Source organism: Seriola dumerili, unplaced genomic scaffold (genome assembly GCF_002260705.1).
Source record: "Seriola dumerili isolate Sdu_G_001 unplaced genomic scaffold, Sdu_1.0 BDQW01000544.1, whole genome shotgun sequence".
Taxonomy (NCBI): Eukaryota; Metazoa; Chordata; class Actinopteri; order Carangiformes; family Carangidae; genus Seriola; species Seriola dumerili.
In genome coordinates, this window is record NW_019174799.1 from 887,281 (window position 1) to 903,741 (window position 16,461).

At 42.9% G+C, this 16,461-nt stretch overlaps 1 protein-coding gene across 1 annotated transcript in view; it reads left to right on the top strand.

The window, feature by feature from the left end:
- The window catches only part of LOC111235928 (protocadherin-1-like), a 196,593-nt gene that overhangs the window by 93,556 nt on the left and 86,576 nt on the right, over positions 1-16,461 (top strand). The window contains exon 4 of the mRNA XM_022764503.1: positions 4,296-4,515. Within this exon, the coding sequence (XP_022620224.1) occupies positions 4,296-4,515 (220 nt within the window). The remainder of the gene's footprint in view (positions 1-4,295; positions 4,516-16,461) is intronic.

A 16,461-nucleotide genomic window follows, 5' to 3' on the forward strand; every position in this document is an offset into this window, starting at 1 on the left:
CGAACGTCTGCTTCGTCGTTCAGGTCGGAGGACTTTATGATCAGATGACGAGGGAAGTTATCTCCGGACTGCCAGGTAGAGGTCTTCATGAGTCCAGTAGTAACTCAGACAAAACACAACTCGATGTCGGGCTTGGTCTAAATTATGTTCAGGTTAGTCCTGTTGTTGTGACGCAGGTCTCTGCAGGTCTCTGCAGGTCTCTGGTCTGTGTGTCCAGTAAAGCAGTGAAGTGCAGCTGTTGGTTGGACCTCATGTTGCTGCCATGTTGTCTCTGTTTGGATCAGGTCTAATTATCCTCAGGTCTGATCTCAGATCAGGCCTCATTGTTTTAAAAAGGTAATTTGCACACGTCAGGTAGAGGTTGAGTTTCATTGTTTCAGATAGTTTTGGACCATTAAAGACCTTTTAATGAAGCCTGAACCCCCCCTCCCTGAGCCCCAGCCCCCGATCAAATGTCACGATCACTCTTCTGAATCAATGATCCTCCGTCCCTGCTCGCCGACAGTCTGCAGGTTTCTGTGTGTAAAACGTCTCCTCCAGCTGCAGCAGGAGTTTGTCCGTTTGTTCGTCTTTGAGGTTCAGAGTTGAGATTTGACAGAAAATAGGGCAGCGAGGAACACCACAGTGCCCGGTCAGGCACGCGGCAGCCATTTTGTGCTCCAATGCGACGGGCGGTCTGGAACAAGAGTGCGTCCTGTGCGGGCACAAGATGGCGGGCGGGCGGCTGACTGGCTGGGCAGAGGCTGAGGTGGAGGTTGTTCTGGATGTTGGTTGGTCTTTATGTTCCTCCCCTCTGATCTGCTCCAGTTTCCCATGGTGCAACCTGCTGAGATGGCACTTCTATTTCCAGCAAACAAACACACATAAACACACACACACAAGAAGAGGTACAAAACAGGCACAAAAAACAAGGATTTTTCAGAGTCTGTGTGAATGTGTGTGAATGTGTGTGAATGTGTGTGAATGTGTGTGAATGTGTGTGACAGTGTGTGAGAGTGTGCTGCAGGTGACAGACAGTCAGGAGAGGGATCGGGACGATTTGATACGCTTCATTTCTCTCTTCATGTATATATAGATGTGATTTATTTCATAATGCTCGCACAGCAAACACAGCAGAAGAAGCTGGAAGCAGGAAGCAGTTATTAATAACAGCCACACTTTGCTCTGCTGCTTCTTCTTCTTCTTCTTCTTCTTCTTCTTCTTCTTTGTGAACGTGTGTTGTGTATTATTTGTGTTGGGAATCCTGAGAGGAACAAACTGGCTGCATGACACTGGAAACAACTTTAAAATAAACAAAGATGTTTCAGTTCGACAAATCACACATTCTTTCCATCACTGCCCAACATGTTCCGAAGCTAAACTTTACTGTTTTGTCCAACTTTTCAGGCAGCCAGAGCCAGAGCCAGCAAACACTGCTGAACAGGTGTTTTTACCTTTATGTCGCGTCCGGCTGAACCGTTATCGGACACGGGGAGACATCACGTAGATGTCAGATCACAGCTATTTTACGACGCAAAAATAAACTAAACATAAGTATTTTATACAGAAACAATGACGTGCGTGCATCACTTCAACTCTGTCTCTTAACAATGACGTTTATATACAACAGATTTATAACAGCAAACACATTTTCATTGTTTTTAGTGTCTAAAATCTCAGGATCAGTCCTTGTTCTTGCATAAATCCGAACCGGAAAGAAAAATAGATGTACATTTGAGTGTTTGTTGCTTCCATTACATAATAACTCTAGTTTTATGCAAATACAATAACACAAACGGTGACCTCTTTGAGCTCGTCTCGTTCCAGGGATTTCTACTGAGAATAAAGACAGGAAGTGTCAGTTCTCAGATCAGCTGAAAGTCCAGTTGTTGCTGAGTGTTTGAATGTTTTTAACTGGAGAGCGGCCTGTCGCCTGCAGCACCGGGGATCTGGGCGTTTGATGCCCAGACAGCACATCGTGTCCACACAGTTTTAAAGGACAGCCCCGGTGTGGTTTGAGTTTTGTACATTTTCCATCGTTGCGACATTAATTCTGGCCGGAGAATTAAAGAGATTTTCTTTTTTTTTTTATGATTTAGCCAAATATCTCGGGCTCTTTTAAATGCAAACAGCAGGGAAACTGACTGAAGACGCACCATCTTGCAGAAGCAATAGAGAGTGTGATTTGTAATCAGAGGTGAGCGGGCTGCCTGAGACACAAACCCTTCAGCTGCTGCAAAAAAGAAAAAGCTGCTTAGAAAAAGAGGAGATAAAGGCATTAAAAAGAGCTCAAACCCAGTGTGTCTCAGTGTGATGAGCGCTGATCCGCTGGTTGTACTGGTTCAGGGTCCTGACAGCGCCCAGTTGCCATGGTGACAGAGCATCTGCTGAGACAGGGACACTGCTCTTTATCAGCCCGGGCTGGTCGGTCAGGTGTGTGTGTGTGTGTGTGTGTGTGTGTGTGAGAGATTGAAATGTTTGACTGCGCACTGTGTGTCTTTGAATTAGGGCACAGTTAGTGTATTTGCTGTGTGTGTGTATGTGTCTGTGTGTGTGTGTGTGTGTGTGTGTGTGTGGTGTCTGGAGGATAATTGAATTTCAATTACAAAACCATCAAACACACACAAGTCAGACGGCAACCTTGCCCCCCCCCCAGACACACACAGTAAATGGAGCAGTAAAGTGTGTGTTCAGCCTGCTGCTTTTATTAAAACCGAAGGGCTTCACGACAGAAACCAAACACATGCTGGAGACTTTCAGAGGAAACCAGCCACAAACAGGCTGCCTGGAAGGCCTTGAAAAGTCTGGAAAAGCATTGAATCCAGCTCCCGGTCATTATCTCCCGGTCATCATCCTTAGACCCATCCGTGCTTCAGTTAGCTGCAGTGGCCAGCGAGCTCATACACCTATGATGTAAAGTAACTCGCAGAGTAACTTGTATGATCAAATCTCATCTCATCAATCTCATCAAATCTAAATCTGGAGCCCTTCGAGATGAGTTGAGATGAGATATGTAATCAGATGCAGCTTATATATATATATATATATTTTTTATTTATTTATTTTTTTTTTAAAGTGTAAACTATTTTAAATATGTTTTATTTATATTATTTCGGAGCATCATGTCTATGAGGGGAGCAAGATGGGAAATGAAGGCTAACTGTGATTCAGAGATGTAGCACTTCATGGTCAGGGCCTTAAACCTTTGGTGCCTCTTATTTGAAATGCTTAACATGAAGTATTGAATTTAATTACTGTGTATGTTTACAATTTGCATCTTGTTTTATTTTACTAAAACATGGAGATCTTGTGTTTGCGATGTTTCATCTAGTGTCTTGATGTTTTTACATGTTTCGTCACTTTTGTTCTCTGATCTTAAAGAAACAATATTTTATTTGAACTATTTTTAATTTTGTTGAAGTGGAAACTTAAAGGCTGTCTCTGGAGTTTTCTTGTAAACACACAAAAGTTAGGTTTTTAAAACTAGCTAGCAGTCGCCCTCTTCTCTGCCTTTGCTGGCACGTTGCTCCACGTCTTGGTGTGTTACCGCCACCTGTTCATCAGTGGAGTCATGTGACACCATTGGCAGAACTGTGTGTGTGCATGTGCATATGTGTGAGATGAACAAAACGGGGACCCTCTCTACCGGAGGTCTGAAAGTCCACAGGGAACCTTTAAACCTGAAGTGTGTTGACTGGTGAGGAAAACCTCCGTCGGGCGGCTGCTACTGACTTAATTGTATCACGTCTTGTCATTTTCAAGTGTATCCACAGTTAGACAGCCTTGACTAACTGATACTGAGACAGCAGAGGGGAAATTTTTTTGAGCACATCAGTTTTTCTTTTAAGCTCGCCAATTAATTTCCCTGCTAAGTTTAGTGGCTGTGAAGCCGTCGGTCAGGGAGGCAGACTTCAGTGTCTTCAGCTGATGAGTTTGTAAATGAAAACACTGAAGAAGAAGAAAAGACATAATCAGAAGGCGCAAAATGAGAGAGATGAGATGACTTGAAAGCAGCGATGAGATGAAATTAGATGAGAACTGATTTGTTGATATGAAATGATAGATTAAAGTTGATTGATCTTTGTGGTTCGAGCTGCAGAATCAAACTTAAATCAGTCACTTTGAGAACAGAGCACACTAATGAAAGTCCTGAAGTGTCTAAATGACTTCTTCAAAGTTATTTTTACAGTCTGGCTTCTGCTTTAATCATTTAAACTGATTCACCTGCATCAGATCAAACCGAAACTGATTCCTAATAAAAACCATCTCGTATGTTGAATATAAAACTAATCCTGCCTGTTTCTCTCTGTCCTCAGCTCCCCCACCGCCGAGTGACCTTCTCCACGGCCAACCAGGCTCAGGACCTGCAGGACGCGTCCCAGCACAGCTACTACGACAGCGGCCTGGAGGAGTCGGAGACCCCCAGCTCCAAGTCTTCGTCGGGGCCGCGGATCGGCCCGCTGGCGCTGCCGGAGGATCACTACGAGCGGACCACGCCCGACGGCAGCATCGGCGAGATGGAGCACCCGGAGAACGGTAAGACCAGGTGGAGTTTCCCCTCCCTCTACTCCTTTTTTCACCTCCTCCATCCATCCATCAGCCTCGAGGGGAGCGCACACAAACACACACAGACACTCAAAACAACATAAACACTGCAGGCTTTCACACATATTATTGTTTGCATTACACACACACACACACACACACACACACCTTTCCCCGTGTGTCGAAATGCGGCATGTCAGCAGGAATGTTAACCTTGTATTTTTAATCAGATTCCCACAATTCCCTGCGCTGTGTATACCTTCGTTAAAGAGGTGTGTGACCTCACAGCAGCACAACACAATCAATATGCAACATAATCAACTCCCACGGCTTAACGAATTAACATCTCAATTATGTAAATCATACTGAGCCCACCCTTCCATCAGCTCCACTTATAGACCCACAGAGGGAGGCTAGCAGGAAACACGCTAACATAATACATTCCCTCTGTCAGCAGTTAGCATTTTGTCAGCCTGTCATCATGATAGCATGTTGATATATTATGTGTCTGTCCCTGTTTAGCATTTACAGGAAAGCAGCTTGGAAATCATTTAAGGTTGCGGGAATGGTAGCGGCCGTAGCCAGTTAGCTGTAGCCTGTTCGCGGATATGATAGACTGAGAGATGCTAATCACGCTACATCACCACACAGATTCATCTGACTGTCTAAACACACACAGACAAACACACTCTGCTTTACTTTTGAGTGTCTTAGCACATTGCTAACATTTTCTTTTACAGTTTTGCCTGTTTTGATGCAAAGACACTAAAATAGTAGGGAAAATTCCTTAAGTTTATGTTGCTAAAAGGTGTGAATGATGCTAAACGAGGCTACATAACCACAAACCACAACAAGACATATAATGTGTTTCTTGGTTTACTTTTGATGTGTCTGAAGTCATGTAATAGTAATTAGTTTTGGTGAAGTTGAGAAACAAACTTGTCATGACGTTCGCATGTTGACTTTTCTTTTTTCCTATTTTAATGTAAAAACACTGAACTGAAAAGTAGCAGTAACAGGCGTAAAAGCTGGGAGCATTACTAGCTAGTGGTTTAGCCTGTTAGCTGATGACATCACCGCATAGAGAGACCGTCTAATCACAAGACACTGAGTTTTGTGATTTATTTTCAACGTACACATCTTGCTTACAGATTGTCATGACGTTAGTACACTGACTTTTATTCACTCTCTTTACTGGAAATCTGTGCCACTGTGTTGTTTTCCTAATACCAATATGCTTATTTACACAATACCTTTTGTGTAAATCCACAGTTCAGATCAGAAGCTGTTAAAAAGCGGCTAACTTGTGTTTTTGGTTTGACCTGAGCTGTATCATGACTGAGTTTGGCAGGGAATTAAATTTACACATCTTGTTAGCATATTGTTACCTTGACGTTAGCATGTGTACTCTGTTTGTTTCATAAAAAATGACTTACTTCATGTTATGTTGACAGTGGATTGAACATTGATGTTAGCTGTAGCTATAGCCAGTTGTTAGCTTCGTTAGCTATAGCTGTAGGAAATGTGTTTATGCTGAATCACCTCACCACACTTCCTGATTTACTTTAAACATGTAGTTCGTCAAGAAACATGCTAGCACCAGACACAGTTTGTTGGCATGTTGTTATCCCCTTGGGAAATTTGCACTTGGATTTATCTCTGATTTTCTGGGGAAAAAAAAGAGTCATGAATTGAATGTAAAGAGAAGCTAGCATCATCAGTTTCATGTGTTGTAGACATCAGTCAAAGTGATTTTAAACTCATCAGGAGTGGTTGTCATGATTTGAAATAATCCTCTTTTTATCACTGCTTTTATAAGGCTACATGAATTTTCTACTGGAGTTTGTTTTCCAGCCTTCCCAGTAATATTTCACTTCTCATATGAAAACAGTTGTAGGCTGCTCTAAACTTTTACAGTAGCCTAACTGCATTTGAGATAAACCAGGTCCAAAAAGTAAGAACTATATTCACAAACAATGAACAAAAAGGACCACTGGCACTTTAACACACTAAACAAAAAATTTAAATGTTTCAGTAACATTTCTTATTATTTTCAAGGCTCATACGTTTGTTCTGGTGTTGTACAGTTATTTAAATTGAGTGTCAGCTGTTATTGGCATAATTAAGTTTATGTAGCCTGACCCTGTGATACTTATTTTGCACACGGCCTTACACCTATAATATAGAGATTAGATTGTGGTACAGTAGCTGGTGGCTTTTATTGTTTTACTTTAAAAGATCATTTTCCCTCTGGTATAAATAAAGTACTTCATTTACCTTCATTCTGCGGCCAAATGATTAATTAGACACATATCTGAACACTTCAGCGTCTTTTTCTATTCATGCCTCTGCTCATTGTTCTGCTTTGGCTGTTAACGCCTCGTTACCACTTATGCCAATTAAGCCAACCGAAGTGAAATAGCTGAATCTGGCAAAAATAGAAAGTGGAGAGAGAGAGAGAGAGAGAGAGAGAGAGAGAGAGAGAAAGAGGAGGAAGGGAGAGAGAGCTTCAGTTTAAATGTCATCTCTGTCTTCTTTTGTGAGGGCCAGAAGACCAACTCTCTCTTTCTCTCTCTCTCTCTCTCTCTCTCTCTCTCTTTCTCAACCCACAGGTCGTACGTATGCCATCTGTAAACACAATTATTCACAGCTGCTCGCACGCCTACAGGCTACTGCCACCCAGTGTGTGTGTGTGTGTGTGTGTGTGTGTGTGTGTGTGAGATAGCGATAGAAAGCGGGAGAGTGTGTAAGTGGCTGTATCTCGGCGTACGCAGTGGAATGAGGTCAGGGTTATGTTGTGTGTGTGTGTGTGTGTGTGTGTGTGTGTGTGGCAGTGCGAGGGGATGGTAGTGTTGTACAATCTTCCACTTTGATGGTCAAACATGTTTTAGCTGCAGGTATTTTCCCAAGGAAGTGTGTGTGCGTGTGTGTGCGTGTGTGTGTGCGTGTGCGTGCGTGCGTGTGTGTGTGTGCTGTACCAGCAGAGAGGTCAACAGATAACAGCTGGTCTTCTGAGGATTAACACACCACTACAGATACACTGTACTCTCTCTGTCCACAATAAGGCAAGCACTGTTTTCCACAGTGGCAGATCCTTCGATTAAATGAAAGTATCGATTCTACACTGTAAAAAAAAACAAAACAATCTGTTACAGCTAAAGGGCGTGCACTGAAAAAATTACTCAAGTAAAAGTTTGCAGGTATTATCAGGTATTGAAAATGGCTCCTGTGAGTGTATAGAATCCTCATAAAACAGTTGTTGATTAATGTTTTGACAGTCGATTAATCATCTAGTCGGTTAATTGTTTTAATCAAATCAAATTTTATAGACAGTGGGACAGTACTTCCTAGATGAAATCTTTCTTCTTTCCAGCTGCCCCCCCCCGGCTGTGCCCAGCCAAACTGCATTCACTGATTTTAGCCTGCAGTTAAAGTTTCTTTTATTTTTGCCTTTTTTTCCCAGAGTGAACTCACTCCAGACTCAAAAAGTTCAACATGAAATGGTTAATCAAGCAGTAATTAAAGGTATAATTAACCAGCACAGCAGCACGTGTTTTTCCTAATTGGGTTTTTGAAGTATAGTGTTTGAGCTCAGTGGGTTTAGCTGTGCTCGTTCGGCCGGTGTTGTTGTTGTTTCCTCGTGTGTTTCCCTCTGCTGCAGACTGTATCGATCACCCAGCTGTGTGACTGATCGTTGATCAGTCAGATCTCAAGTGCTCCGGACACGCTGATGAAGAGCTGTGGGAACAAACTGACACTCCTCAAACACATCCTCGGTCTGTTGCTTCGGAGTCACTTCATTTCATCACAGTGTATTTACCCTCTGCGCTTCGACGTGATTCCAGTCATTCAGACTAAAATTTGATTGCTGCTTTCTGCATGTGCAACCAACTTATTAACCCCCCCTCCCTGTTTTTCAAAAATAACAGTAGCTATTTCTAAACCTACAATCTATATCATGCATTTTGTTTTCTTAATATTAGGGGCAGCTCCTCTCCTCAGTGTCCTTACAGCCGTGTGTCATCCATGCTTGTGATTGTGGAACTGATGTGGTTTCAGAGACATCATGTCACGCTAAAATGTTATATGTGGAGATGGATGCATTTGCACTTAAACAACTGTCTGCTGAAGTGGTGTTGAGTGATTTCAGTTGCTTCTTAATGCATCTGGGTTGCTTTCCCCACCTGCTTTTTAAAGGTGGATTATCCACATACAGCAATATAATCTGGACATAATCCAGATCTAACATGGATGCTCATGACATGTGACAGTGTTTACACAGACTTGGGTTCACCGGAGACCAGCTGTTGTTCCATTTACCTCACTGTATCACACCAGACTGTACATGCAGGAGGTTTGATTTTCCGCAGTGGCTGAGCTTCAAAATGAAATTAGACAGAAGTTGTGTGAATGATCCAAGAGTAGATTTTTTTCTTCTTACTTTGGTTCTGTCATCATGTCTTTTGAGTATTACTGAGAAAAGGACGAGCGGGGATTGTGGCTGAGGTGTGCTACCACAGTAAACCAAGACCGATGACATTTTGCTGAACTTCAAGATAGTTATAGTTTCTGGTAAAAGACGCCGTGCCTTCCAGCTGATGAGGATGACATTTAGAGCTGAAGAGGCCATTTGAAAGAACATTAAAATATCCTCAACTTCAAAATAAAAGCTCAGCAATTTGTTTAAGTTCGATTTATATGTTGTCAGTACATTTTTTATTTTATTTTTAAAATTTCAGTTAAAGTCACCAGTGATTAATATGATATGCTAACAAGTATTGTGCGTATATTGTGTGTTTATTATTCCTCTTTGCCATTGAGCTCCATTATTGTCCAAAACTTTATTATAACTTCATTTATTGTGACTCTGTCCCACACACACTGTCCTCCTGCCCCAAATACTCACTAGAGCATGAAATGTGTATTAATCCGCTGCTAAAAATAGTCACCAACAAATGCACTATTTCCTGCCGTGCGTTTGGTTTAAAAACTACAGTGGCCAGCTGTTTTAGGAATTATCTGTGCTGGTCGTTGAAAGGGATTTGCCATATGTATCTTTCAAAGAGAGCTATGATAAGAGATGTGACAGGTATCTCATCCTGTCACACCAATGCACCCAAACTGCCCACACAGACAACACAAACATGCTTTCTATATACCGACTGTGGTCTGCGCTCCGGAGCTGAGAGACGAAGCTTGATGTGGTCAGATCTCTATCATTTCACTTCTCCTCCACCACCCTCTTTCATCCTGCTCTCCGTCCTGTAAATGGTCAGATAATGGACGTTAATTCCATCAGCCTGTCTTCACTCTGCTAATGCATCCCACTTCCTGTCCGTGATGGACGGATGGAAAGAGGAGAAAAACCCAGAGTGAGAAACGGAGGGAGGGGAGGGATGTCGTTTGTGGGATTTGATTGCATGTGTGTGTTTGTAGGGAGAGAGGAATAAATGTAGAGAGAGAGGGGGAGGAAAGGGACGTAAGTGGTGAAGAGAAAGGTGGGAAATGGGAGAGAGACATAGAGGTGATGTAGAGAGAGAGATCTTCTGTCTGACGCTGATGGTTGCTGGATAACAAGCTGATTTATGAAGTGTGTGTGTGCGTGTGTGTTTTGGGAGGGAGGGTGCACTCATCTCCCCAGATGAAACCACATGCAAACATACTGTATTTGGCTACACACACACACACACACACACTCTCAGACTCTTTATCTGCTGATTGCATCAGTCTGAGAGCTGAGGTAATCGCTGCATAACACACACACACACACACACACACACACACACACACACACCATTGAGGTTTTCTGTCTTGGCTCTTAATCAGCCACCAGTTTGACTTCCAGATAAACAGAAAATGTTCAGTATGCATGGTGACGTCAGCTGTTTTAATGCTGCACTTATACATTTATTAACACATTCAGTATGTGTCAGACAAGTGTGATCTCCCTCAGGGAATTAAAACATCTTTAAATTAAAGTAAATGTCACAGCCTGCTAATTGTATGTTATAGAAATATGTGGACGAGGCCACGCAATTATTTTTGATAGATATCGTGATTACAATATGAGTCACAATTTTAGTGGGAAAGGTAATTTTTACATTTAATTTTTACAGAAAAAAAAAATCACAATGATGATAATGTTATTGGTTTTATAATGGTGCAGTACGTCGACACATTTTACGGTCATCATTTAACTGTCAGAGTCGGAGTCTGTGCAATCGTGAGTTAATCGCAGCTGTCAATCATGACATCACGATCCTGTTTTATTGCATCAGATGACTAATTAAAACCAAACTTATCAGAAAAATGAACACCAACAAATCAAAACACATGTCACAATTTATGTGACCCATGTCCCATCCGCTAACATGGACAGGACGTGATTTAGAGAGGATGTATTCTGCAGCCGGCCACCACTTTCACTCATTGGTTCAGCTCTATATGAAATAGTTTGTTTCTTGTTGTTTTGTATTTATTTTAGTGTTGAGTTTTGTGTGTTTTTAAAGGGTCATCTGTAGGGACGCACATTACAAATTAGCTTAGGCTATAAACACTGCAGTGTTGTACACTGTTCTACTTTATTAAATAAATAAATACTTGTGTACAGCTGCTGTTACTTATATTTATATTACCCTTAGTGTTGACTTCAGTGATTCACAAACTAAACTTAGAACTAATAAACACTGGGACATGATGAAACGCAGAATAAACTTGGCACGAGGCAGCCATTAAAATAAAGTTTAAAGTGGATCCTTCGATTAGAATAATATTGCATGTTAGATTTCAGGTTCTCAACTTATTTTCCATTTCTGCGTCATCGCAGTGAGACACACGATGACGTCACTTTCTCCTGTTGTAGATACTTTTCTTTTTTTGTGGGAAATGTTTCTGTTTGCATAGTTTCTACCTTTCTAAGAAAAAAAGAAGAGGAGGAGAGTAGAGGAGGTCATGTGTTCTCCTCAGTGAAGCGCATCGCCTCCATCTGTCTCCTCCTCCCCCCTCCTGTTCTCTTACAAGAGGCCTCTGCTCTCTGACTCCTCTCACTCCTCCTCAGGGATCCTCACTCCCTTCTTTCTCTCACCCACCCTCCTCCTTCTTTCCTCCCTCCATCTAACCCCCCCCCCTGTTCTTCTTCTTCTTCTTCTTCTTCTTCTTCTTCTTCTTCTTCTTCCTCCTCTCTCCAGTGGGTGATGATGAGGGCCAACAGTTCTCCTCCAGCCTGTCAGAAACTCCCAGGACAGAACTATATTCTCTGGAAACTCTTCGCACACATTATTTTTAGTTTTTCTCAAACTCGTGAAGCCTTCATGTCCGGAGATTAATTCACTTCCAGCATCACTGAGTGTTCAGCATCTTCCAGCAGCAAAAGTAAACTCTCCGTGCTACATGTTAATGAAGCGCTGAGCCCACAGAAATGACACTAACAGATGCTGGAGGAGCTATATTTACTGTAACAGCCTATGTGATGGAAAATGCTCCATCAAAAATGACATTAAAATTACCCAAGTCTGAATGAAATAACATTAGAAAAGTGTCAGAGGCGACAGAGTAAGTTCTTTAAGGGGCTTCCAGATGTTTGTTGAGGAGGCGGGATGTTTTGAAGAGGTCTCCCAGGTTGAGGGGAGTCTGTGGAAGTTTTACCAGTCACTGAGTCCGTAAGGACGTCCAAGGCTCATTTAGGAGGTTTCGGGGTTCACTGTGTGGGTTTCCTGACTTCCTAGGGTTCGTTGATGCCGCTGTGCTAAGGGGTTTTTCTGGTTTCCTTCAGAGTCCTTCAGGTATCAAGGTTCATTGAACAGGATCTAGCAGTCACTGAGGATATTACAAAAGTTACTCAGAAGGTCTCGTGGCGCTATGTATTTTTTTTGTTTTTTTTTTAAGGAGGTTTCAGGGTTCACAGAACATGTCGAACATCTCTGAGGAGTTTCCAGGAGTCATTCAGACTCTTCAGGGGTCACTGGACTCCTTTCGAAGGTTCCACTTGTTCTCGGGGAGGCAGCACTGTTTAATAAGCAGGGTCAAAACATCACACAGGAAGTGGTTTCAGGGGTTTATGAGGAGGTGCTGGGATTCATTCGGAAATGGTTCTCAGAGAAGGTTCCCAAGTGTCGGGGGTCAAGAAGCTTCCAGAGGTCACTGAGGACGTTCTACAAATATCTTACAAGTTACTAATGAGGTTTGATGAGCTCTTAACGAGGTTAGAGGTTCACCGGTTCTATGACTGACCAGTGTGTGTTTGCTGCATCGAGGCAGGTCAGTCCATTTCCTGTTTTGGCAACTGCTTACTTCGCAAAAGCCCCATTAGTTGGCTAATCACAGAGATGCATGACGCGTGTGTTACACACACACACACACACACACACACACACACTCTTCTCTCTCAACATGCACACACTCATTAGAGCCTGTAGTGTTACACGACTTCATGCTGAGGAGAGAGGCCGAGTGTTCAAAGTCTTTCTGGGCTGAACAACGCACACTCGCACACACACACACACACACACACACACACACACACACACACACACACACACACACACACACACTCTTGGCGTTACATAATGATGTAAGCAGCGGTCCATAGTTTTGGAAGTGGGACACTCGCTGAGAGACAGTCTGACGAAACCAGTCCTGAGGACGTGTGTGTATGTATGTTGCTTCTTGAGTGTGTGTGTGTGTGTGTGTGTGTGTGTGTGTGTGTGTGCTGCTCATTAACCAGTAGATAAAAGGAGTGTGTGGAGCGATAGAAGAGGTGATTCCTCCCTGTGGAACTTTACCTCCCTCTCTGTTTCTTATTTGTATCGCTGAGTGTGTATGGTGTGTGTGTGTGTGTGTGTGTGTGTGTGTGTGTGTGTGATGTCAAGAAGCTTTATAGTAAGAGGCAACGTTCTTTGAATGTCCTCTCTCGTCCCCAGAGAGAGAGAGAGGGAGGTGAATTTATTTTTCCAGGTCTGTTGTTTATTTGAGCTTATCTGTGGTGGCCGCTGTACACTACAGAAGGAGGTGTGTGTGTGTGTGTGTGTGTGTGTGTGTGTGTGTGTGTGTGTGTGTGTGTGTATGTATTTGTATTTGGCAGTAGCTGTAAATCGGAGCTTGGCCAGCATTCGACTGATGTACAACAGCAAGGATGCTGAGAGCTGCAAGCTGCAGCACGCACACACTGTGGTGTGTCCGTGATTGGATTATTTTGCCGGTGTTGTAGTGAGATATAGATAGTGTGTGTGTGTGTGTGTGTGTGTGTGTGTGTGTACTCTCTACACCAAATTTTTTTTTCTTTCTGTCAAACTCAGACCTGCTAGACTTCCTTGTGGAGGTTCCGGGGGGTCATTGAGTTCCAGTTCCTTAAGAAGCTTCCAGGTGTAGTTTACAATGTTCCAGGGGTAAATGAGAACATTGCCGCGGTTCTAAGAGTCAATTAGAGGCTCCGGGGGAATTGTTTCGAACATGTCTGTGGTCTCTCGGGAAGTTCTAGCGGACCTTGAAATACTTCAGTGTGTAATTCAGTTCAGGTCTGGTGGATGCTGAAAGGGTTTAGGGGTCATTCAGAGTGAGATGGTGAGGCAGATTGGAGCTGGGTGCTTTAAAGGGTTCAGGGTGTGGTTCAGAGGGGAAGTGAAGGGGGTTGAGGCGTAATTAAGAACACTTTCCAGGTTCTAGGGAATGTTTAGGTCTCTAATAAGGGTTGAACTGTGTGTTAGTGGCCTACAGGAGTCAGTTTAGAATATCTGAGGTCGTTAACATGGTTTAAAATGTACTTAACAATGTTTATGTCACTAAAATGATTTAAGGGGTCATTAAGAATATTTTTTGAGGTCTAAAAATCACTTTTATGATCATTTCATGAAGTCCAAAGGTTTCTTGAAGGATGTTCTGGATCTAACGTTTGAGGTAAACGAAAGGTTCAAGGGGACAGTGAGAGAGTTACCGGGGTTTGTTGGAAGGTCCAGGGTGTAGTTCACAATGTCCCTGGGTTCGTTAAAAACCTTACGAGGGTTCTTGGAGTCACATGGAGGCTGTGGGGGTGTTCCAGTCATCCCAGGGGTCTTGTGGGAAGTACGCGGGTCTGTGAAATGCTTCAGAGGTCGTTGAAGAGGATCCAGGGGTCCAGAGAGTGAGAGGTGCCATTTCCAAAACAAAGTTCAATGCTCTTTCAAGAAGTACGACAGGTTCTCCACCTGAGTCGGGGAGGGTTAGCCGCTGTTATTATTCCCTTTCCAGAGGCAGAGGAGTCGTGTTGTTGTCGCCATTGTTTGGGCTCTTTGATAGTGTTAATTGTTGTTTTATATTTTCTCGAAAGCACCATAAATTACTTAATGAATGTCATTTTGCAAATGAAATTAGATTGGTTTACATCTCACATCTTGTTTGCTCACACAATGTGGGCATCAGGGCAAAAAAACATTACTGTATGTTTTCTCTTTATGAGCAACACAATAACCGTCCTTATCTCTGTCCTTAACTCTGAATGCTGAGCCTTGAACGAATAGTACGCTTCTCCCATCTGAAGGTGAACTGTTCACATTTTCTTCATATGTCTATACCTCTGTGAGTGGTTTATTTGCTGACATATAACCTTTAACAAATAGTAGTGTTAGAAGACACGTATATAGCTACAATCATGAATATTCAGCGCTGTGAACTGCTCTGTATTCTCCTCAGAGTTCGAGCTTCTTGGCTCTTAAACTGCAGCTTGAATAAACTGTCAAACTGTCCTTTCTGTCAGCCTGAGTTTTCTTTATTGGCATGAAATATAAAAGCTCTTGAAATATAAAAGCCTTTCCTGCAGAGTAAAAAAAAAAAAAAACAACACAGAGACATGTATTCAGTTTTTCAGCCATGTAAAGACAATACTGATCCGTTATCAGCCCTCTGAACGTCTCCAATTCCAACTAATTGGTGATGTTCATTACAATCTCCATTCAGTAGTTGAGTTCGTGCTCTGTAGATGCCAACATGTCTTGTCCAATTGTTTCCAGCTTCTATAGTCGAAGGTTAAAAGGAGAACGTACCACTATGGATACGATAGGATCGACGTCCCTGTAGGGAATTTTTTTCCTTGGGCTGGTGTCACAGTACATAGACGTGATGGGTCAGCCACATACTAGTGTTCATATGTAGTTCAGTTAGAAGAATCTTTTAAAGCCTGATTAGGATCTCCAGGACTGCCTGGTACAACAGGTGCATATGTTTCTGGTCAACGTCACCTACAGAGGCTGTGAACACGTTATCAGTACGGACACAGAGGAGCTTACCTGATTAATGGGAGTGTGGTGGATAATCACCGGGCTGTGGTCGCCTACCGTCCCCGGGGTCAAACACCATCTCTTCAGTTTCCCTCACCTTCAAAAGGAGGAGGTTCCTCACATGTATGGACAAAACCCTCTGTCTCAGAGCAGTGGGGCGATGTGTCGTCGTCTCTGTGAAACAAACTGAGGAGAGCAGCGTAGTTATCCGGGGTCGTAGAGGGTGCTGTTGACTTTTACACTCATCTGTTTCACCTTCTGAATCAGCAGGTAAGGCTGAAGGTTGTTAAAAGCTGAACTAAAATCAACAAAAAGCAGATGTGCATAAGAACCAGATTGATACTGCATGCCTGTCGTCTGTCTATAATCATATAGGAAAGGGTCTAACAATGGATTTATATCTGCCATGAGTAATGAATCGGTCTATAATCATTTACATGGACAGGGTTTCTTAGGAACTGGTGTAGAGACAGTTTTCTTCCAGAGGGCAGGGACAGTGTGTGCAATCACTGACTGCTGGAAAATAGCTGCAGTCAACTCCTCCGCAGAAGTCCTGAGCAGAAAAGCACAGATGCCGTCTGGGCCTGTGGACTCCGGTGGTGCAGACCCGACAGAGGAGTGGCTTGTCCTTGTGTCTTGGCACCGTGTTACAGTCCTGAGTGAAATCCTGAGTCTCACACCTGAGGTAAAA